At 45.0% G+C, this 24,121-nt stretch overlaps 1 protein-coding gene across 1 annotated transcript; it reads right to left on the bottom strand.

Moving 5' to 3' along the window:
• Nucleotides 1-1,598: 1,598 nt before the first annotated feature.
• Nucleotides 1,599-24,121, bottom strand: LOC119453189 (DNA polymerase delta subunit 2). The gene is made up of 10 exons (XM_037715207.2): nucleotides 23,814-24,121; nucleotides 23,330-23,454; nucleotides 21,734-21,857; nucleotides 20,290-20,404; nucleotides 15,888-16,080; nucleotides 11,987-12,067; nucleotides 10,537-10,694; nucleotides 5,892-6,019; nucleotides 4,791-4,892; nucleotides 1,599-1,813 (listed from the first exon to the last, which is right to left on the bottom strand). Exons 1-10 carry the CDS (start codon nucleotides 23,998-24,000, stop codon nucleotides 1,692-1,694), a joined length of 1,335 nt encoding a protein of 444 aa, XP_037571135.1. The 5' UTR covers nucleotides 24,001-24,121; the 3' UTR covers nucleotides 1,599-1,691.

Here is a 24,121-nt window from a genome sequence, read left to right on the forward strand (position 1 = left end):
AATTGCGCGTTTAAATCGAGGCGTACGCGCTGCGCAAGCAATGCACGAGTCGGCGGGGAGCAACATAAAAACGAGTCCAGCTTCGTGCCGTACGCGCTTTTGCTCTTTTGTGACTCGAGACGCAGAGCGGGCAGTGAGTCAGCGGAACGAGCGATGATGCTGAATGAAACAAAAGGGTATTACGAAGGCGTCGCAACTTTACGAAGTGATTGAAATTATGCAGTTGTAAATGTAAACCTGCCATGTACTGCAGTTCTTCGTGGGCGAGCGAAAGTAATCCAAAAAACGAGCCGCGGTTAACCCAGTTCAACTAAACTTTACTTGGGCCCTCGCTAGCGTGATTTCGGCTGATTAGCACGGTAAACGATTATGGCAAACGTGCTAACAATTTGTGTTAACTTTCCAGATATAAAACTTGATCTGCAACATTTTTACTTGTTTCAGGCACGGTAACGGTATCAAAAAGTTGTCGCAGTTTCACCTGAAAGGCGAAGCATCAATTGCGATAGCAAACTTGTAGAGAGCTATACGGAGTAATGATATTAGCTTTATCAGCTGTATAAACTTGGAAATGCAGCAGCATCGCAACACGCAGATATGTTGTCGACGCCATCGGCGTTTTGCCCGCGTTCGCTCAAAATGCGTGCGGCGTTGGTGACTGTTGCCGGAGCCTCTGATATAAATAGGCACTGCGTGCCGCAGCTAAACGTCGCCTCCCTTCCCTCCCCCTCCCCCACGGCCTCTCGCTCGTCGGAAGAAGGCGCGTTTGCTCTACATACATGGTGATTGTGAAGGAGAACAGAGACGCCTACTTCTTCAGCCCTTAAGCGAGCACGGCGCAGAACGCGCGTTTGTTCTCCGCCGTGCGTTCACTCCCCGTGAAAGACGCGCCCCTCGCGCCCTTTCACTCGCACATACAGCGTTCGGCGCGCGGCGACGACTTCTTCTCCAAATGACGTCATACGGAACCTCACGGCGACGGCGACGCCGACGGCAGAAATCTGCTTTTGAGTGTCCATATAATTGCTATCGCAATAATAAAGGTTGTTTGGACCTGCCGCGGTGGCTTAACGGTTATGGTCGCGCGCTGCTAAACACAAGGTCGCAGGATCAAATCCCGGCCGCGTCGGCCGCATTTCGATGGGGGCGAAATGCAAAAACGCCTGTGTCCTGCGCATTGGTAGCACGTCAAATATCCCCTGGTGGTGAAAATTAATCCGCACTCTCCCCACTACGGCGTGCTTCATAATTAAATCGTGGTTCTGGCGCGTAAAACCCCAGAATTCAAGGTTCCTCAAAGTAGATGCATTTTATTTAAATAGTCTGCGCCCTCACAAAGCAAGCCAAACTATAAAATATTGCTTTTGGCTTTACTAAAAAGGACTGGGCAAGCAGAAGCAGTACGCCATTACATAAGTAGATATGTGTGTGCAAGAAATTAAGCAGAAAATTAATTTACGCTGCTTGCCAATGCAGAATTTAGGAGCAGTTTCTGGACAGTTTATGAGGTACCAAAAGTACTTGCAAGCAGCATCGTTTTACATACACTAAACAACAAACAGGCAGACACAAATAAGTCATATATTTCAAGAAAAAGGTTCAAGTGTAGATGGTTTATTTCTTTATAAAGATATAATGTGAAACATTAGAATTTATTACGTAAATAAAAAAACGTGGGCACATATTTTGCGTTATGGATTAACTTCAAAGCTCATTGGTTCACACTCAAGGGTCCTCATATTTAGCCAGGCGCAGGTGAACGTCTTGCAGAAAGATGGTACGGCTACCAGACGAACTGTTTGCCCCTGCTCACCTGAAAGAAAGCAAAAAAGGACAATAAATAAATGCAACAAAAAGAGAATGGAATGACAATTTCATACTTACCAACCTCAATATTAGAAAAAAAAAATAGCAGTCTAAGCAAGAAAATATTAAAACTTGGAGAAAAAATACTGAGAAGAAGATGCTGACTGCTCATTAAGCAATTCGCAGACTGTTTCGAAGGAACAGTGTGAACAGGCACTGTGCTCTGTAGTCACAGCTACAGAATGATCTGTGACGCACATTCATAAATTTTATTCTCGAAATATTCATCTAATGACGACCGAAACTTTGGTCGCCATAATACACTGGTTCTATGGAGCGAGTAGTGGTGGTACGGGTAAGCCTTGAATAGTTAAGCAGGTTGAAAAATCAGGGTCTGAAATATTTGTGGACCGTATCTGCATTCTTCTGAAATCAGTTTCACTGCAAAATGAATGCAAATAAAAAATTGCTAGACAACGATATTGGTCACATTGTAACAATCATAAACAAACTTAAAATTTGGCATATTGTGATAAAATCGTAAAAGTTGTGCTTTTAGAAAATGAAAAAGTTAAATTAAAAATAATAGAGGTAGTTAAGAATGACAACATTCACTGACAAATAAGCTTCAAATACTGAATTGTGCTCGTAATACTGTGTGTTTCTTCGGTGACAGTGTCAGATTGTTAAGGAAAGAAGATTTGAAAACAAATTCATAATATTTGCTGACCGAGCTTCATGGCAGTGCATGGCAATCGCCAATGCTATTATTAACAAGATTTCACTAATTAATTACATTGGTGGGCATGCTGTAATTCTACATTTAAAGTTGGCCAGTACTCGAAAGCGAAGCAATTTGCTAGACACCCTGCACAAGTTTCGAGACATACAAACTTGAAAATGTGCCATGAAGTGCATTGCTGTTCCGGTTAACATTATTCCACAGAGCGGAAACATATCACGTGAAAAAGCAGTGCACTTCATAGCAGATTCTTAGTACTTTTGCAAACTGTGCAAGGGACAGTGTTTATAGCAAAAGTACTGCATGACTGCTTTGAGTACTGCATGACTTCATCGTAAAAAAAACAGTGCACAAACACACAGACCAAGTGCTTGTGTGCTAATTGTTTACAATGCAGCCATACCAACTTGCCCAACTTACTGTTGTAAGAATCACTTCAGTGTTGCAATTAGAAGAAGCCCATAGAGTCATTGTTAAAAGATACTAAGTAGGGGTATTGTAGAAGTAAGATTTTTGAATCTAATACAAATATTTGCCAAAAATGACCTACAAATAGCAAATATGTTTTTTTCCTTTCCAAAAAAGGTGAAATATTGAGTATTTGTAGAGTTTCTTTGATAAAGAAATGCCTAATTTACATCATTTTAACGACAAATAACTGCATTCAGTTATCTGGCACGCCGTTGCATTAAGCCCAGACCACACATAGGCTTCCCGACATGTGACTTGCGTTAGCGGCGCCTCGCTCGGAATGGCGGTTTGCATCTACAAGGTACGCGTGGCAGCGTGCGCCCTCTTCAAGTCTTGGCTAATTGACAGATTTTGTGACAAACATCGTCTCGTACTTTGCTACTGACAGTGCTTCAAAATGTTGAAACACTGATAAACGCAACTGTTTTATTTTTAGGGCCATTAGATCAGCGCGAGAAGTAGAGAAAAAAAGCACATCCTCGCACGACAGAAATCTGCCTCTCCGAGTGGTGATTGCACCGCGCCGTAGCTGCAGAGCCAGGCGAGTAGAAACGCGAGGCAGCCCGAGCCTGGTACCTGTCTGGAACAGATATCCGTGGCTCGCGCCGCGCTCGGACGTGTACTATCAGTCCCGCATGCGCAGGTGTTATTTTTAAAGAGGAAAACTAGGGAGAAATCGGGGGTTTTGCTGTGTGGCAGCCAAAAAGTCCGGGATTTTCCCGTAACATTTACAAACGATTAACACGAGCGATGGTCTCCCTTTGAACACAAACATTCTATTTAAACAAGCAAAATCACTTGCAGGAACACGTAATGGCAAATAGAGCTGCTCGCAAATCATGCGGCAAACAAATCCTCATGGTCAGGCGTTATTAATATGTTTAAAAGAAACCACATTAACAAAAACAACAAACAGAGTCGGGTTTGGCAATCCCTTCTTTACTTTGTTCTCTGCACTTCTTTTAAACGAAGGAAAAAAGTACGAAAAGCGGTGCCTCCGGGCGTGCTTTGCAGGAGGTGCGATGCTTTTTCCCATATTACAAAGCTTTGTTGACACACATTATCATATACCTTGGGAGCATTTTTGTGTCCATCCTAGACCTGTTGGGCCTTTAGTTCTTGTCTACTGTAGTCTCGTTTTACTGGTTCCCACTATATGCTTTTGCGACAGAATTAATGGAACCACCCTTCTTTGAACGTAATGTAATTGGGTGAACGCTATCTCAATGTCACAGCTACCGTTCGCAGTGCAGAGCAACGCAAGTGCTGCATTATTTCGCTTCCTAGTGCATTAATGTCATTTGTATGTATGTGACGTGCGGGAAGGGTGATGCAATGCGCCACTGTCGTACTGACTTAAACGCGGCACTAAAAAAGCAACAAGCTTTCGTTTACTCAACATCAGTAGGCAGTGAACATATTATATTTTTGTATGTGCCGGTTATTGCTTGAATGTTAAGCGAAAACAAGGCTTATACCCTGTTGAATTAGTATTAGTATTATAATTACTCTACGTTAACCTCTTGCTCACAAAAGGAGGGTTACATTCATTAGTTTTGTTAACACCTGAATTTATTATTATTATTATTTAAAAAAGGGGGCAAACCTCTTGGAGAAATCGGGTTTCACCCAACTTTCATAAATCAGGCATTATCAAGTTTCACCCGAAAACGAAGCACCCTGAATATATTGTTTTCTCTCAAGCCAGTCACGAAACGGGTCACCTAACTGCAGCGAACTCTGACCTCATACGCAACAAAGAGTTTCTTACTTTTGTAGAGCTTGGTTGCAAACTTCTTTTGGTTGCCCACGAAGTAAACGTGCGGGCACGAATCCAGAATGAACGGGTCTTGATCCGTAAATGGGTAGCACGCTGTGCAAATAAAAAGTGGAAAGATAAAGATACAGAGATGCGTAATTTAAAAGAGACACAGCTTGAAATCAGTTATTACCTTCTAGAGTCCCTTACTCTCTGCAATGTAAGCACTAGGCATAACATTAACGAAGAAAGCCAAGTCAAGCCGTAAAAGCTTTACACAGTGTCCAAGACATTGCAGGCATAGCAATTTTTTTCTGTTCGTTTTGGCAGTCAGATAAACCGCAAGAATTTATCAACGCTTAGGCAGCTTGAAACATGCAATGAAATGGGTATATTTGGAACAGCGTAGTTTGGCACTCACTTCATGTGCACGGACACCTAGAGACTACGCAAGCTGGGAAAGTGAGCTCAAAGTTATTGGCGGCATGGTACTTTACTGCTCCGTGCCGTAGTGCGCTACGTATAGCGAAGGAACAGGGCGTGAGCTTTCACTTTTACCTTAAATATAAGAAAGTGCCCGACGCATGGCTGATAAAGCTCCGAATGGGTAAGGAACCGAGCTCATATGCACGTGTTTGCAGCAGGCACTCCCATGAAGACGACTTTGTGTACAGACTGGGAGCACAAATGTTCGGTGAGTAGCAGACGACGTTAGACGATATTGGTAAGCTCTCTGCTTAGTTCATTTCTAAAATTATGAATTTTATTAAGCCTATAATGGCCCTAAACAGAAATTCTGGATCTCACCGACGGTAGCATTCTGCTTACTGTCTTAAATGCAACTAATTTTATTAAAACCAGTCTAGCGGTTGTCTAATCAGAGGATTCCTACATTTTGCATGCATTTGAGTAGGCAAATCGCAGTTGGCCTTGAGGTAAAACTTCCTATTAAGTAAGGCCGACTCACTTGCATCCCTCAATGACTAGATGAAAACATTAAGAAAATACTGTTAGAGAAGTGTGGATGAGGCAAGTACTCCCTCAAGTACAAAAAAGAGTTGAGAAAGAAAAGAAAAATAAAATACAAGGAGGAACACTTGACAAATTTCATACACAATGTGTCCGGACATGTCGGTGCCAGGTGGCGCCACTGCAATGTCTTCTCCATGATCTCCAGGGGGCAGGTGAGTTTGCTATAGCGTTGGACGTCCGTCACATTCTGTCCCGACGTTCCCAGGATTCTGTGAGGAATAGAGATCTAGTCGTCATTACCTTAAAAAAGACACTAAAGGAGAAGCATTAAATCGGTTCAGAGTGATAAAGTATTGTTTCAAAACTTCATGTTCATTAACTCTGCTGTATTAAGTTGATTATAAGATGGGAAGTTGCATTTAAAAAATTTTTAATTCGTGCCAAATCCCCAATGCCGATATGTTGGTGAGGTCTTGGGGGATTTCACAGTATCATTTTGTATTTGGGCCCCTGTGGCTCTAAATGTTCATGAAACTTGGCTAGGATGAGTATTTGTCACTTTTGGGATACTAAAATGTAGCGCACCTTTACCGACAAAAGTTAACTACGCATGAGCAGACGCCACCAAAATACATGACCTCACACAAGCTGGTGCAGTAACACTAAGGCCATGTTGCCAGCTGTTCGCGTCTTTTCTGTCTCATCAAGCCTATTATGGTAAGAGCGGCTTTCTTGGAATTGTCGAAGGATAATGTACTACTACAGCTTGACGTAATTTTCTATTTAGTGTGCCTTAAAAAGGAGTACTGACACATGTTTTCAAAGATATAGAAACTCTACCACATGCTTCTCGGACATAAAAAGATTACACTTAATACACACAAAGTTTTGGAAACATATAAAATACAGTAGACTTCTGTTAATTTGACACCGCTTAATTTAATTTTTCGACTCATTCGATCCCAATTGAGGGTCCCAGCTGGCACCCATGCATTTCTATAGGCCAGAACTTATGTTACTTCGACCCTAAATTGGTGCTCGCCGGATAAATTGAACTTTACCAGTCAGCATAAACGCTCGTGTTCACGAACCTACGCTATTGAGCCTTAGCCTGCGGTGGCCCCAATAGCGACCTCTTTAGTAAGCAGCATGTCTCAGCAGAACTTAGGGGAAAGTGAACAAACCTTCACCTACTGTCGAAAACACTGATTTTCAGCCTGCCCCAAGATGACCTTTAGTGCTGAAGATTTTCAATAATGGTAGCTCCCAATGTCTGGTTATGGTATTCACCCGATTCTAACGTGCTTTTTTTTTCCCCCGAGAAAATTCGGCCGAAAATTTCCTGCGCAGTGCACTTGAATTATGAAACCAAACCCGCCTTCATGGCATTTGTATGCTTTACCGTATAACGCAGCTGTAATGCAGCAAAGCTAACTTAGGAAACCAGCCGCTATTGTGCAATACATATTAGACTATTGCCCATTTTTCTTGCTCAAGAAATCGGGTGTGCGTTAACACTTCAGCTTAGTTTAGGTGTTTTAATTTAATTTCTACATTGGTTTTCTACTTTGGAAACATATAAAGCGGGCGTGCACTACCATATGAATCAATGGTGCGTTTAGATTTTTTATTGCGATAGCAATTATATGGACACTTCAACCGGCTTTCTGCCGTCGGCGTCGCCGTCGCCGTGAGGTTCCGTATAGATAAAATCTTCGCGCCGTATGCCCGAGCGGAAGCGTGCGGGGACGCGCGCTATCATGGAGAGCGAACGCACTCAATCTCCCACGCGCAAGCAACGAAGCGGGAAGCCAGCGCCGGAGAGAGCGGGGGGCGGGGGGGCACTTTTACTCTGCCAACAACCGCGCTCGTCGCTCGACCGCACCGTCTCTCATCTCTCCCACGCGCAAGCAAGGAAGCCAGCGCCGGAGGGAGCGGGGGGGGGCACTTCTACTCTGCCAACAACCGCACTCATCGCTCGCCGGCCGCAGTGTCTCTTATCTCCACACGGCTCTGACCTTTTCTATGCGCTGTGCATTCGCCGCGCAGTTTCCGTTGAAGCGATAGACCGCACGTACCTTCGCCCGCTGCAGCGTATGGGCTTGCTGCCAGCGTTTTGACAGTCGTTGTCTGCAGTCATTCAGTGTGATCTATTCATGTTTGTTTGTGCGCGCTCACACCACGCTTGTTCATTCAGTTAGTAATAGTCGGGCCACATTTTCCAATGCACGCTACACATGTAATGCTGCCCGGATCGGCAGTGCAGCGCTACAGGTGTGTCCCTTCGCACGCGCACTGCCCACGGGAAGCGCTTCTCATCAACACCACCGTTTCACACGCGCCTTCTCGTGGTCATCGAGTCTCTCTTCATGTCGGTCTACTTACGCCGCAGCACACCTGCTTACTTAATCAGCTCATGTTTACTACAATTCATATTGCTACCAAAGCCGCTCACCTTACTTCGTATGACATTGCTGTGTTGCTATCACATGCATTGCTTCGCCCTTAGGGCAAAACTGTGACATTTTTTTTTCTGCATCTTGTTTAATTCGACCCGCTGGATGATTCGATCAGTTTTGACAGTCCTGTCAGGGTCGAATTAACGGAAGTAAACTGTATCCTATTCTGGCACTAAAGTGGGTCCCAAAACACCGGACTGATCATCACTGACATTATCATGATGTCATAACACATGGCACAGCTTCCTAACATTGCTTAACATGATAACGTTGCTCACAAAAAAAAGTGCTGTTAACGTTGCTTCTGAGTGCACTCACGAGTCATAGCCCCAGCGATCGCAAAAAACGGAGCCCCAGTCACTATCGTAACATATGGCGCATTCACCACACAGGTACTATAATACCAAAACTGGTTCATAGAGAGAGAGGTAATGTGGTTAATTACTTATGGTCCTCTCATACTTGCCACTATATCTTCACAGGTTTTGAAGGATCGGACCACTACTTGATGAGAAAAAACAACTGAGAAGTTAAGAAAAATTACCCGCCGTGGTGGCTCAGTTAGCTAAGACGTTGCGCTGCTGAGCAGGGCTGATGCAGCCAGTGTTCAGCACTCCTGTTGATTGCAAAGCATTTTTTCCCTTATAACGGGTTTCTTCAAAGCATTTTTCTGCAAAACAAAATCTGAAAATGTTACATTAAGACAAACTTGGCACGCTTTTTCCTTCACTTAGAAAGGCGACATTGTTCCCCCAAATCATCATCGTTATCCTATTCATGTCCACTGCCAACTTTGACTTAACCGATATTAAGAGATATCAGAGTTCCAGTTGATGAGAGGGGTGAACATCTTTTCGCACTGCAAGACGTTAACTGTGGCCTAAAACCAACTAGCCTGCAAACAAGCCATTACGAATGCTGCCCCTGACTGCATTTACCCTTTTCTCTTTATCGATTACGTTACTGGCTAGCTCGTAGTAGGAGTAGTGACAGCATTTCCGACTTGAAATTTATTTTCATGTTACACGGATGTCCAAGCCTTCTAAAACCTACACAAAATACTGGGAAGCCATCACATGGCTGTGAATAATTAATTATAGCACTTATTTTCACAAATCAGCTTTGGTTTCTGTACCCGAGGTGGATGCATCATGATGGCACAATACCACTGCCTCGTCCCACCACACTGACTCGCTTCATTTGTGTGGTCGCTGCGGCTGACATACGCAAGCGCATACAGGAAGAACCGCGTGCAGTACTTTTATTTATCTTTTTGCGAGCAACGTCGTCACATCAAGCCTCACTGCTACACGATGTGAGTGAACTTTGCTCCGTGTCACGACGCCATGATACCGTCGATCACGCCAGGTCTGGCGAAATTTGGTATCAAATTTGGTATCAAATTAATACGTTTTATAACTGTTTCCTATCCTTCATTTTATTTAGGTGTCATCCTTCTAAGCGCGAAAAACGTTTGGTAGAGTTTTAACGGAAATGGGTTTCTTTGGCTCTCGTCCATTTTCGTGGTGATGAGTGGTCAGAGATGGGGCCGTATTCTGAAACGTTCACCTAGGCGAAATCAGCATGCGCGCTGATTGGCTGGTTGAACAAAATTGAATGACGTCGGGCTCAACCACCCAATCAGCTCATCCAATTTTGCTAAAACAGCCAATCAGCGCACGCCTGAAAGCGAAAAAAGAAATTTCGCCTAGGCGAACGTTTCAGAATACAGCCCATGGTCGGGCTTTCGCCGTCGATGCAAAGGGCACATGCCCTAGCGTAACCAAGTTATGGGGCGCATTTGTCATTGAATGCCAACTATTATAGGTCTTTGAGACGTGTTTTTTTTTCGCGAGAGCTCTGGGTCGTCTAAAGGTTTGGATGCTAAGATGGAACAGCTGGGAAGGACAACCCTCCCCTTCCTCTCCCATCACTCTCTCCCCCCCATAGCGGATCAGGAGAGGATGACAGCAGTTGCGTTGCATGCCAGTGCTCGCGCTGCTGGAGACAACATGAACATCAGTAATCAATGAGCTTGTTTGTATAGTACTGCTACAGATGCACCGAATGTCCGCTCTGTTCTCTACAGAATTACGCAACAACAGGACAAGTGCCACCTAAACATCCTCACTGCAACAAATAAACGCCTTCTGGCGCATCATTGCTTCAATACAGCGAAGAGCTCTATAAATTGCTTGGCTATTTGCATACATGTACAGTCATCGTTGATCGGTCCTGCTAAATTCTTTATAACTGCTAAAATATGCGCCAATACTCTTTTAATCTGCTTGCGACAAGCGAACAGTGGGAGTGGCAGACACACTCACCTCAGGCCATCCAGCTCGAATTGGTAAGGGTTGGTGACGCATCGCAGCGAGGCTCGCTGCGAAGCGCCGGGAAAGAGGCAGGGGTGCATGGGCTGCTGGGGCAGTAGGCTGGCAGCAGGATCTGACAGGCCGGGCATGACGTCCACTTCCACGGAACGCTGCGATGCGGCAAGACGTCGGAACAGTGCACAGCATGCTTACGGCAACGTCCTTGTGGCTAAAATTTTGATTCCCATGACCGAACGTGTGTGACGCTGGGCTACTCTGTTGAACGTGGCTTTTGCCCCCCCCCCCCCCCCCCGCCAAATAAAAATAAAAAGGAAATAAATAGTGTGAGAAACGAAGATAGACAGAAGGAATAAACACGCACCACAAAGTGACTGACTAAGAAGTGAATGAGTTATTGCTACGAGAGCAAATAAATAGGAAAATAACAACAAAAGATGTGAAAGCAAGGGCAAAGTGTAGCGAGAACATGCAGGGTGATAAAGCAGGAGAAATACTTAATGAAGGGACAACAAAAAAATAAATACATGCAACCTTCTGCACACTGATTTTACCATGCAATGTTAAAGTATGTGATCGCTTTTCCAGTTGCACAAGCATCACACCTTTTGTTAATCCCGTGCGCTTCGGCAGTCGGTGCAAGGTGATAGGAAGATATTGCCATGCTCATGACTGCCAAAACGCACAGAGGAGCCCCCGTGCAAAATTTTACGCTTGAAATACGAGTGGATGCATCAGAAAATTTAGTAAAGATAGACAGTCTTGATATCGAAACAGAAAAAAAAAAAAAAAATCCGCCATTACCACTTGCTGGAAGTGACACAATTCGGCTCGCGGCGCTTTTCTGCATGACTTATGAGACCAAGTGCTATGTGCACGACGGTAAAAAATTTCTGAAGCAACGTGCTACGTCATATCTGCTAACCACCCGGTGCATGCGTTCTCTGCTTCGCTGCTATTTAAAGGCTGCTTATAAGATTAGAATTGTGCCAGCCCTGCCGCCTCGACGAGATTGCTTCATTAGTACTACTCATCTACAATGAATTTAGACGAAGTGAAATTTCATTAATGTTGGCCCTTAACAAGTTCACTGTGGCTGCACATTTCGAATTGCTGATTCCTGCGCAGGATGACCCACCGGTGGGTCACTCGTCATATTCCTCTGGTGCATTGCGACCCACTGGTGAGTCACCAGGGAGCTGTGCCCCTTGGGAACTTCAAGCTGATGAGAGATGGTGCCACGACGCATGAAATCAGAAAAAAAAAAATGATAACTTTTCCTCTCTACCGATTTCTAGCAAGGACATAGCTTGCGCACTGCAGAAAAGCCCGCACAGCCGCATAGGGGGAATAAACGTGGTGACCCAACTGTGACCCATGGCTGCAGGAAATGTATTAAGAGACGGAGAAGCAACACCAGTGTACAACACCGTAAAGTCCTTACCGAAAGCTGTTCCAGGAGGCTGTCGAGGAGCCTTGCCACACTGGCATCTGCAGACGACTCCTTGCGAACAGAAAACTTGGCCTGGACACGGGAAGAGAATTACAAGTGATGGGGTTTCAGGTGACGTGCGTGCAGCATAAAAGTATGGTAAACTGAACCAGTCAATGCCGATTCCATGCTCGAACCCAATGCAAAGGAAATCTCTGCCGAGAAAAGGCCCGAGGAAATAACGCTCCGGTAGTAACCATCACATGTAGGCACATCTGTTAAGCAAACCACCTATTTCTCTCCTCAATATTGAAACTAAGCTCTTGAAACGGGGGTAAGGTTTTTTTTTTTTTTTACGTGCCTCGAGGAAGAGATACTAGGGCATTTTTTGGCACATTGCGCCAATGCTATAATGAAGCGGCGAAAAGAAATTCAAATTAAGAGGCTTAACTTTTTGAAATTGGCAAATCGGCAGGTCTCCAGATTAGCTTAGACCATTTTGGCTTCTTAAGTGTGCTTCTAAATCTGAGTACACGAGTGCTCTTGCATTCTGCGCCCATTGGAATGTGGCCACCATGATTGGGAATCGAACCCAGGACCTTCTGCTGAGCAGTAGAATGTGGCTCTGAGCAATTTTTCTTGGCACTTCTTATTTTTTGTATTCGGAATGTTTTTGTGCAGGCAAAGTTGTAAAGCAGGTGTCTTCGAGTATTTTCGAACATGACTGAGAGCAAGGCTTCCGTGATTCACTCAATAAGACAGCCGCCGAAGTGAAAGAAAACACTGGACAACTTCTAGTACTTCATCAGAGAAGTGCAGCTCTAGGATATCATTTAGCCTCGACAACAGTGCCAAAGGGTAAAACATGAAGACTGCGGTCCCTTGTATGGTTCTATGGCTCAATAAAATTACTTACAATCAATTAACCTTTGACCACGTTACAATAGTCAGCGTTCTTTTTTTCCTTCAATGTTGTCACACAGTGAAGGAACAGGGCTACAAAAAAGCCAATTGAGTGAACACTTTACTGGGTGAACTTGCGGCCGCAAAGGAAAGGACTAACTCGGCGGTGGTGATTGGGACAAGTGCGGTAGCTGTTGGCAAATCAGAACTGAAGCTGCTCTCACTCAGACCAGCCACTATTAAAACATGACGCCAAAACTTCCTGGGATAATGTTTGATATGGAGCTGGAAGCCCAGAGTTGAAGACCCACTTATATAGGGCGATAACAGTACAGCTTCGAGAACAAACTGGTTACATTAATGTGTGGAGGTAGTGCCGCACTTCAAAACATAAAATTATCAGACACTGTGACGGCACCGACAACAAAACAAAAGTCAAGGTAACACATCAAGCTGCAATGTGAACAATTCAAGTGACAATGAGCAATAAGGAGTCAACCAGCAATCTTACCATTGGCGATTGCAGAATAGAACAAGCTACCAGATCCCCCGGCTAAATAACGTAACACCCTGGAGTTCAAGCAGCTACGGACAGTTTACTTCAGAAATTCGTATTCAATGTTACACTACTTATGTTATTCTGTGTATTATGAAATGTCTGATTGTTTTACATGTTCATGCAACCACGTTTCGATGCGACACCGGCTTGGTGCCGAGAGAGTGGAAAGAGGCTAAAATAATCCTCCATACCCAAACGCGCGAAGGCCAAAAACTTTCAAAACCTACGACCAATCTCCCTGACATCCTGCCTAGGAAAACTATTTGAGAAAGTCGTGCTAACGCGCTTAACCGCTCACATAGAAAGCAACCAACTCTTCCCAACTTCAATGTTTGGATTTCGGCCCCATCTATCCGCCCAAGACATTTTCCTCATGCTAAAAGACGAAGTCCTAAACCCTTCAGCCGGCAGCTCCGGTAGAATAGTGGTAGCGCTAGACCTTAAGAAAGCGTTCGATACCATATCGCACCAGCTCATACTGGTAGAGCTGAAAGAATTAGCTTGTGGCTCGAAAACATACGCCTACATATGCTCTTTTCTGCAAGATCGCACAGCCACCATAGGCGTAGACTCACTCCGATCGGAAGAAATACAGGTACCAGGCAGAGGCACACCGCAGGGTTCCATCTTGTCACCACTGCTATTTAACATCGGAATGTGCAGACTCGCTCTGTCCCTGGAGACAATACCAGATCTAGGTCACGCACTGTACGCGGACGATATTACCTTATGGGCCTCGACAGGCTCAAGTGGGCATAAGGAAAACACCCTACAGGAGGCAATAAACAAAGTAGAATCCTTCACAGACATGGCGGACATGTGCTGCGCGCCGGAGAAATCGGAATTTATTCGAATTAAAGCAAAATACACGCGCACAGAACCAGAGATCCGGCTAACACTCCAAGGCCAACCAATACAGCAAGTGCAAAAAGTGCGAATTCTGGGCCTCTGGTTACAAAGTAACAGCAGAGTAGATCACACCCTACTCTTGCTTAAATCTACAGTACAACAGGTGGCCCGAATGATACACAGGGTAACTTTCCACAGGAAGGGCTTTAAATAAGACGAAACAATCAGATTGATACAAGCTTTCATAATCAGCAGGGTGACGTACAGCCTACCTTACCAGCACCCTACAAACACTGAAATACGAGCCATCAACATTCTGATACGCACGGCGTACAAAACCGCCCTGGGGCTACCTAAAGATACCGCCACAGATAGACTGGAGGCCCTAGGTTTGCACAACACGTACGAAGAGCACGCATCCGCGGTAATAATATCTCAAAGGGAAAGGCTCAATATCACCGCAACAGGCAGGGCCCTGCTCGAGCGCTTAGGGTATCCCCTACGACCCCAGTACCTAAACGAGGAAACCACCCCAATGCCCCGAGAAATACGGAATCGAATAATAGTTTCTCCAATACCAAAAAACATGAATCCTAAATATCATCAACCTAGAAGGCAGGCAAGGGCTAAGAATCTACAAAAGCGCTTCGGCTCGCATCCCGGAACGATCTACACGGACGTAGCTAAAATACAAAATAACAGATACTGCCTAGCGGCTGTAAGCCAACGATCGACCGTAGCAGCCTCTACCAAAGCAAACTCAGCCAGTACGGCAGAGGCGGTAGCAATCGCCCTAGCCATCAAGGATAAAGAACGGAGAGGAGAGTCAGCCTTGGTACTCACAGACTCCCAAGTAGCCTGCCGCCTCTATTTAACTGGAAACATCCCCAAGGCGGCTTTAAACATTTTGGGACATGGCTTACAAGAATATCATACCATTGTGTGGTGCCCAGCACACACGGGACTGGAGGGAAACGAAAAGGCGGATCGGCTAGATCGCGTATTTCACATCCGAGCGCCGACGAGTCCTATCGACGAACCTCTAACAAGCTCACGTGACATCTTGGAAAACCAGCGACGTGACCGCCAAAAATTTAGTAATCCGCACCCGGACCTTACCGGGGAACAGGCTCGTGACTGGCGCCGACTACAAACGAACACGTACACAAATCTATACCGACAACACCATATAAGTCCCACACAATACGCGGACATCTGTCCATGGTGCGGAGAGCGGCCCACTCTTACCCACATTACGTGGGAGTGCAATTCGCGGCTCCTAAATATCAATTCCCCCAAATTAGGGCAAATACCCAGAAACAGGCAGTGGGAGACCTGGCTTGCTAGCACGGAACGGGAGAGCCAACTGGCTCTCCTCGACCAAGCCCAGCGAGCTGCTAAGGCCAGTGGAGCCCTGGACTGAGGGCCCCACCCACTCAACCTTCAATCCCCTTCATTGAATAAACGTTTACTACTACTACATGTTTCGACCCATCTTTCTTTTACACCCACACACCGTATGTAATACTCCGAAAGGAACCTTTAAGGGCTCGGTAAATGATGATTATTATGGTGACGATCTACAAAACAGTGCCTCCATACCCGAGCCATGTCCTTGCTTGAGCCCTTCTGCCGCAGGCTGTTGCCAGCCAGGATGACGCGGACGACGCGCGATGCCTTCTCCTGGTCGTCATCGCAGCCAAGGAAGCCGGACACGTAATCGATGAGCAGCTGAAAGGGAAGCAGGCTGTCTGCTTTCTCGGTCAGGCCCACTCCCGAGACCAGAAGCACGAACCTACAAGGAAAGTTAACGAATGACGGGTGCATTCGGCTACTATGTTCATCATCACCATCATCAGCCTCTATTTATGTCCACTGCAGGACGAAGGCCTCTCCCTGCGATCTCTAATTACACCTGTCTTACGTTAGCTGATTACAACTTACGCCTGCAAATTTCCTAACTTCATAAGCCCCTCTAGTTTTCTGCCGTCCTCAACTGTGCTTCCCTTCTCTTGGTATCCATTCTGTGACTAATGGTCCACCGGTTATCCATCCTATGCATTGCATGGCCTGCCTAGCTCTATTTCTTCTTTTAACGTCAACTAGAATATCGGCTATCCCCGTTTGCTCTCTGATCCACACCACTCTCTTCCTGTCACTATAACATTAGGCCTAGCATTTTTCATTCCACTGCTTTTTGTGTGATCCTTAACTTGTTCTCGAGATTCTTTGTTAACCTCCAAGTTTCTGCCCCATATTTTTGCACCGGTAGAATGCAATTATTGTACACTTTTCTTTTCAGCGACAGTGGTAAGCTCCCAGTCAGGATTTGGCAATGCCTGCCGTATGCACTACAACCCAATTTTATTCTTCTGTAAATTTCTCTCAATCAGGGTCCCCTGCGAGTAATAGACCTACATAAATGTACACCTTTTCAGACTTTAGAAGCTAGTATATTAAACTACGTGAAATCAAATTAAAATGTAATTATTGTCAGAAGTGCTTTGAAGGGGACTGCTTGGCACACACAGGGGGGACACGTAAATACGAAACCAGACGCAGATTATCACTTTTCCCAAAGCAGCGTACGGACTATGATAGGCACCATAATAGGAGCCCCCCTATTATCTTTGACCACGTGAGGTTTTTTACGACACACTCAAATCTAAGGACAGGAGCATTTTTGCCCGTTTCGACCACATTGGAATGGGGCGCCAGCTGAGAGTTGAACCTGTGACTATGTGCTAACCAGCCACAGGACAACATAACGAGGGATGTAATGAAAAGTAATACTGTTCTTGCACATAAATAATGTGACCACAAATATAACGTGACGGAGGGTACTTTCGGTCTCTCAGAAAAAATTAAAAAAACAATAACATTATGATTATAAGGTGAAGTGATGGTGCAATTAAACAGGAAACTATGCATAAAAGTAGATGATCGCAGGGGCCCTACTCATCGTTACTGTGAACTGCCGTCGCGAAATAAAATGATGGGGTGAGCGCTGACGTCTTTGTCCCCGACGGCAAGAACGGCGCCATCCTCCGTGACACCCACACCAAGGTTAGTGGACAAACAGCAGTTTAGAAATCCCTGCGACACAGTCGAACATGGCAAAGAATTTCACGGTTTGCGCAATTTTGTGCCACGCGACTTCGAGGACCGCTCGCTTGGCGTGCCTGCACAAGGGCACCGGTCGTCACTGCTCAAGGTTGCGATTGTTATGCCATAACCACACTGATGCAGCAATAACACAGTTCTAAAGGAAGAGAAGAAAGATGGCGTAAAATGCACAGTGGCAAGTCTCAGCTCGCCGACCAAGTCTCTTCTCAAAGCAACAGTGGTTTTTTTCGCTATTGCAGAAGGGTGTTTTACTAATAGGTACAGCTCAAATTATTGTTCTCTTTTGTGCCTCTTTAAGAGGAAGAAGTGTAAGAGGGAAAGCCACGTATAATGTGTGGAGCAGATAATAGACAATCAATATGAGCACTAACAGGACAGGTTCCAGGGATATCTGGATACATAGGGTGGAGTTGGCCAATTCAGAGAAGGGGTACTAGAGTAAACTGGGTGGAGCCGATATCCTAGTTGACATTAGGAGGTAGAAATCAAGCTGGGCAGGCCCTTTAATGTGTAAGGCAGGTAACTGGTGGTCCATCACAGTTACGGAATGGGTGAGAAGAGAAGGGAAGCTCAGTCCAGAACGGAAGAGACTTGGGTGGTGTGATGGAATTGGAACGTTTTCAGGCATAAGATGGGGTCAACTGCTGCAAGCGAAGGTAAGTGAAGAGGCCTTTGTTCTGCAGTGGGACGAAAGATAGGCCGATTATGATGGCGATGATGATGACTGACGGGTTTTAGCATCCCATAGATGCACTGGGAGCTACGAAAGATAACTCAGACACAGTAACTGGCGAACCACATGAGGGTTTGTGTTGTCTGTCATACCAGCTGTGAACATCAGACAACTTTAAACCGCCCCTTTTTGAGTGCCCTGAATTAGACGCGGGCTGTGGATTAATACTGTCTACTTGTAGTTCTTCCATATGCGCCTAATTGTAAGAGCACAAGTGTTCTAAAATTCCAACCCCCGCCGGACTTTCAACAGTGAAAAAGGGGTAAGGCGCTTAAAAATCTAGTACACTGCATATACATATGCGATTGGTGATTAATACGTTTCTTATAATGCCACAAATGCTCTGGTGAAAAAAATAACTGTTTCTTGATGTCTATTACCCACTGTTTGTTTTATATTCATTAAAGGACTACACTGGAACACTCAGTATAACCACACAGATGTTTTGAAAGGTGGTTGAGTTAATTTTAAACACTGATGAAAAGCCAGTCATCAGTCACTTGTGATTTCTGAATTACTACACTATTTCATGCTAAGCAATAAGTGCAGCGGCATTTGTGCCGTTCACCTGAATTACGATTCGAGGCACAAGTGCAAAGTGGATGCTCCAGGACAGAAGTCTGCGGAAATCTGACCATCCAGAAGGACTAAAAAGTATGATAAGATCATCATCATCAACAACCTATATTTATGTCCACTGCCGGACGAAGGCCTCTCCCTGTGATCTCCAGTTACCCCTGTGTTCCGCTAGCTGATTCCAACTTGTGCCTGCAAATTTCCTAACTTCATCACCCACCTAGCTTCCTGCCGTCCTCGACTGTGCTTCCCTTCTCTTGGTATCCATTCTGTAACTCTAATGGTCCACCGGTTATCCATCCTACGCATTACATGGCCTGCCCAGCTCTATTTTTTCCCGCTTAATGTCAACTAGAATATCGGCTATCCCCATTTGGTCTCTGATCCACACCGCTCTCTTCCAGTGTCTTAACATAATATACATTAATGAAAAAACAGATTTGGGGGAAAAAGGCTAAAGGCTTGAATGCAAGCACCTCCACCCGCCCTCCCTCTGGTGAAAATTCACGACAACCTACTGCGCAATTTTACAAATGACTTAGTGGAAGCAACAAGCCAAAGTCAGCTTATAATGAGGAGGACTTCTCACTCCACTGTTCTTTCTAAAGCAGTCATGCGCGTGGGCCCATATTCACGAAAAACTTCTATATAATGTTGTTTGTCTGTGTGCTGGGATTACTGTGGCAGTTCTGACACTCCAGACTTCTGGATGATGGCACATCACAGAAACTCCTTTACGCAGCCTGTAGTCAGCATGGCAGCCGCAGGCAATGTAGCTCGTATACTTATGACAAAGACTGTGCATGTTAATTAGCAATGGCGGCTGGACAATGGCAATGAGTTCTTACAAACTCATTTGTGAATACAGGCCCTGTTATTTAGAACACAAGAGTGCAAAAAGCGTTGACCGTACTGCACATAGAACACAATGTGCCAAAGCCAATTGACTCGCTTGTTGGTAGCGATACTTAAAGAACATTGCGGTGCATCAGACACAGCCGTACATAAAAATGTGATAGACACCACTGCGTGCACTGTGGTGTCCTAATTCCATGTTTTTCTTACATACTGCCAAGTTAGTAATTTGCTAGCTGGAATGAATGAAATGGCTTCTGTAATGAAAATAGTCAATAATACCCCAGTCCCATAGGGCGCTTTCGATCACGATTGAACCCAATCAGGATCGAATTTATCACTTACAATAGGCTCTCTTCCACATCTTGTGCAAAGGAGCCAATTGCCGCTGAGAAATTAGATTCCGATCTAACTCGATCACGATCGAATGGGCCCCGTGCGACTGGGGTATAAGAATATGACTCTGCTGGCTGCAACTTGCGTAGCAGAGACCTGTGGACTTTAGGAGCAACAATGCCCACACCACCAGTGGTGATAGAAAGCAGTGAGTATTTTCTTTATATTCGGGTGATTTGTCGGCAAGGCAAAATTAGTTAAAGAACATGAACAAAAGGGGCAGCAAATAAATCCATGCAGCCATGCGCGACACAGGCACTGCAGCGTAACACACGTCTCATTGGAGAATGCAAGACGCCTCGAAAGACGCAGACGTACATGTCAGCCTCGAAGAGCGGCCTCTTGATCTGCTCCGGCGGGTCGGCGTAGCAGAAGTCCTCCACGGCGAAGCGACCATCCGTTCTCACCCGACCCAGCAATGCTATGGGAACACCTGCACAAGGGTACCGTGACTGATGTGACGTGCATGGCCCAGTTGGTGTGGGCTGCTACAGATGGCGCAACGTGTCCTGACGATGTCGGCGCAGCAAGTAGCCGCGCCGACACCGTCAACTACAGAGAAGAGCTCAGCGCTAAGGCAGGTGCTTATCGTGCTGGAGTACTTGCTGCACGTCGGTAAACAGTGAAACGGTGTCAAATCAAAATTATAGGTTTAAAGGAAACATAAGAGAACAAAATATTTTAAGCTGTATCAGTGATTCATCCTCATCAGCCTGTACATGTCCACTGCAGGATGAAGGCCTCTCCCAGCGACCTCCAATTGCCCCGTCTTGCTCTATCTGACCCCATCCTGTGCCTGCAAATTTCCAAATTTTATCGTACCGCCTAGTCCTCGGCCGTCCTCGACTATGTGTCTCTTCTCTTGGCACCCATTCTGCAACTGTATTAGGCCACCGGTCATCTGTTCTACGCATTACGTGACCTGCTCAGCCCCCTTTCTTCTTCTTAATGTCGATTAGAATATCGGCTACCCCCATTTGCTCTCTAATCCCCATTAGTAGTTAGTGTATTAGTAAATATATACATTAGTAATTACATTAGCATTAGTAATTATCGTTCTATAATACCAAAGACGGCGCTTGGGCCTAGTTTAACTTTCTTATCGGTTAAAGATGGATTACATTGCATTCTAAAAAAAGTCAGAGAGTGAACTTCGGAAGTTTCAGGAACATTTACCGAGTCACAACAGCCCAAATACAAAAAGAAATGAAAAAGAAAAAAATGTACTTTTAAATCCCTGACATCACACTGAAGTTCCGGCTTTTGGCATGAAATAAAAGAAAATTCAACTTTGGCCTTCATTTTATTTTCAGTAATTATCCTACGGCCATAAAATTAATGAAAATAGCGTTTTCAAAGAATGCTTATTTAGTGTGTCTTCTTAGCGTGCATTCGATATTTCAAAGCAACAAATGGGCTGTCATAGACACTGCAGGAGGGACAGAGGAGGGGATTCAGATTGATTTCGACCATTTGGTGTTGTTCGAAATGCATCTAAACTTAAGTACACAGATGCTTTTGCATTCTACTCCCTTAGAAATGAGGCCACCAGAGTTCAAAAATGTCATGAACCTTCCTCTTTCCCTGGTGGTCTAGCTCCCGACGTCTGACTGAGGCCAATGAGATTTATCTTCAACGGATTCGTGAGAACTGGCATGTTTGGCATGTTCTGGGTCAATTTCTGAAAGTTCAACTAATCCAAGCAAATGCATCAATGAGCATGTCACTATAAAGCGACAATGAATAGGAAAACTGTTCCGACCTGTTACGTGAGTGTGAACGTCGATGTCCCCGGACAGAGCTAGCCGCTGTTTGTCGTCTTCAAGGACAAGCGAGTCCGCATTGTCCGTGAAGTGGCTGCGTTGCGGCTGCGGCGCGATGTGGTGCTACAAAAGGCAATTAAATGGCCTTGATTAGCACCAAAGTGATTCACAAAATAAATTCAATGAGAAAAATTCAAAGGGCATTAGGAATCGAGTCGTTAAAAAGGTATCAGGTGAGGATGCACGCACTCTCCTTCTAAACTTCGAAAAGCTTTTTTTTTTTTTAATATATGAGGAAACCATTCTACACTGGGATCAAAAAAGAAAACTGACCGCCTGCAATAGTCTTTTAAACCATGAGAAACAAAATTCCACAGACCTGCCAACCTTAGTGGTTGAAAACTACTGGGGTCAAAGCCAGAAAATGCTAAAAGTTGGTGAAAAATATGAAAACTTGTTTTATTACCAAATGTGGACTATTTATTTAACAAATTGAGAAAGTGTGTTCTGTAGAGACGCTGTTAACAGACATTCTGCTCTATAGTCACCGCAAGAAGGATCTGCACCACAGACAGATGAAAATGTCAGTGATGTTTATTCATGAAGCATTACATAACCACGGCCAATATTTTGGTTCCCATGAAAAATCAGGCTTAGAAATCGGTCGGGGACTCTGTTTTGCTTTTCTTTATAATGAATTCCACCTTACACCTGACGCAAATGAAATATTGTTAATTTATTAGTTTCAATACGACAGCCGTAAACGATCTCTAAATATTGTAAACGCAGGTAGGATATGCTTCCAACACATTTCCTGCGGGAAATCTTAGCGCTCCAATGCCACACCGACGGTGTCAAAGGAGCGCCGATGACAGCGCTACAATACAGGCCAAAATAAGTTCGATGTTGTTGTCCGTAAATGCAGAAAATTGCCGCATAAACTTCAACCATGACAGCAGCAGAGTTCTGATGCGATGTGAAACGGGTGCACCGACGCCGCACCAAGAACATGTCAGAAATGCATTCCTCGTAGTTGCCGCTCGAATGTTAACACCACTTATGTTCATAATGAACATTATCTTGAACAATTTCTTCGCCTTCGTTCAGTATGGTACACTCTTGAAGGGAGCACCTAATTAGTATTCAGCCCACCAATTACAGCTGGGATATGCGACGCAGACCAGTAGATAATCTTTTACGTGTGAATGTCTGACTCATACATCATGTCAATCACTTTTTCACGACATAGTAAAAGAAATGTTTCGGTTACAACGCATTTATTGCCAGTTCGATGTTCCCTTTAATAGTGGACTATACTGTACACCATGCTTGCACATTTGCACGTTCTTAATCGTGCCCAATCATAAGGCAAGCCTTGTATTGCTGCAACACTTGAAATGCCCTACTGAGAAGAAACACAGGTGACACTTGCATGATTTCAGATTTCCGCCAATGGGAAAATGAAGCTGTCTTCCACGGCCTTATCTATACACCTTCTAGCATCTTCTGGAGGGCAGAGAATGCCCAGTATCGACATTAGGTGGGGTCAGGGGTGGACAAGCAGCGTGAGTTGATGAGGACAATCGCGCGCTCACCTCTTCGCTGATTTCCTTCAAGATGCTCGGCTGGAGTTCCATGATCTTGAACAGTGTACCTACGACGATTGACCGCTTGTCCTCGTCGAGGTCGCACAAAGTTGCGAGCGGAACGTCCAGTTTGCCTGCGTGTATAATAGCGAGGGCATGTTCTGAGCCGTTGGCTGAGCAAACAACACAGGTACGCTTTACACAGGTGACAACGCCGTTCTGTTACCGACAGACTGAATCCGTGTTAAAGCAACGATTACAATCTTCGTAATGGAATTCATAATGTCTATTTTATGGTGCGGAACTTCACCGTCATGTCAGGAACGCTACCTTTATTTTCAATGGCGTGCGGCGATGTTATTCTAGTTTATAGCCTTTATTGCATGCCAGAGAGTCGCACCAGTCCAGCATCCGCCAGCACTATCCAGGTACTCTACAGTCTAGACCAGCATCGTCAGAAGAAGCAAGGGAGGCCAATAAACATGCTGCGTACCCCATTTTTCCTTGGCTCGGTCTTCTAGAACGGAACGCACCGCCTTGTACCGGGCGCAGTAGAAGGCGGCATACTGCCGGTTGAACGTGCGATCGGGTAACGTAAATCGGTCGCTGAGGTCACAGAAAGCGCATTCAGGCCTCGTGTACTTGACTTCTGTAAGTTTGCCGTCAACAGCCATGGGCATTTTACACTAAAACAGATGTCGTTACAGCCCAATAGCGATATAATTCGGCAATCAGACCGGTCTGTAGCTAAGAGCGCGCACAATAACCATTTACGCGCGCCATGCTCTCGTTACTTGGCTT

Source organism: Dermacentor silvarum, chromosome 5 (genome assembly GCF_013339745.2).
Source record: "Dermacentor silvarum isolate Dsil-2018 chromosome 5, BIME_Dsil_1.4, whole genome shotgun sequence".
In the NCBI taxonomy this organism is placed as follows: domain Eukaryota; kingdom Metazoa; phylum Arthropoda; class Arachnida; order Ixodida; family Ixodidae; genus Dermacentor; species Dermacentor silvarum.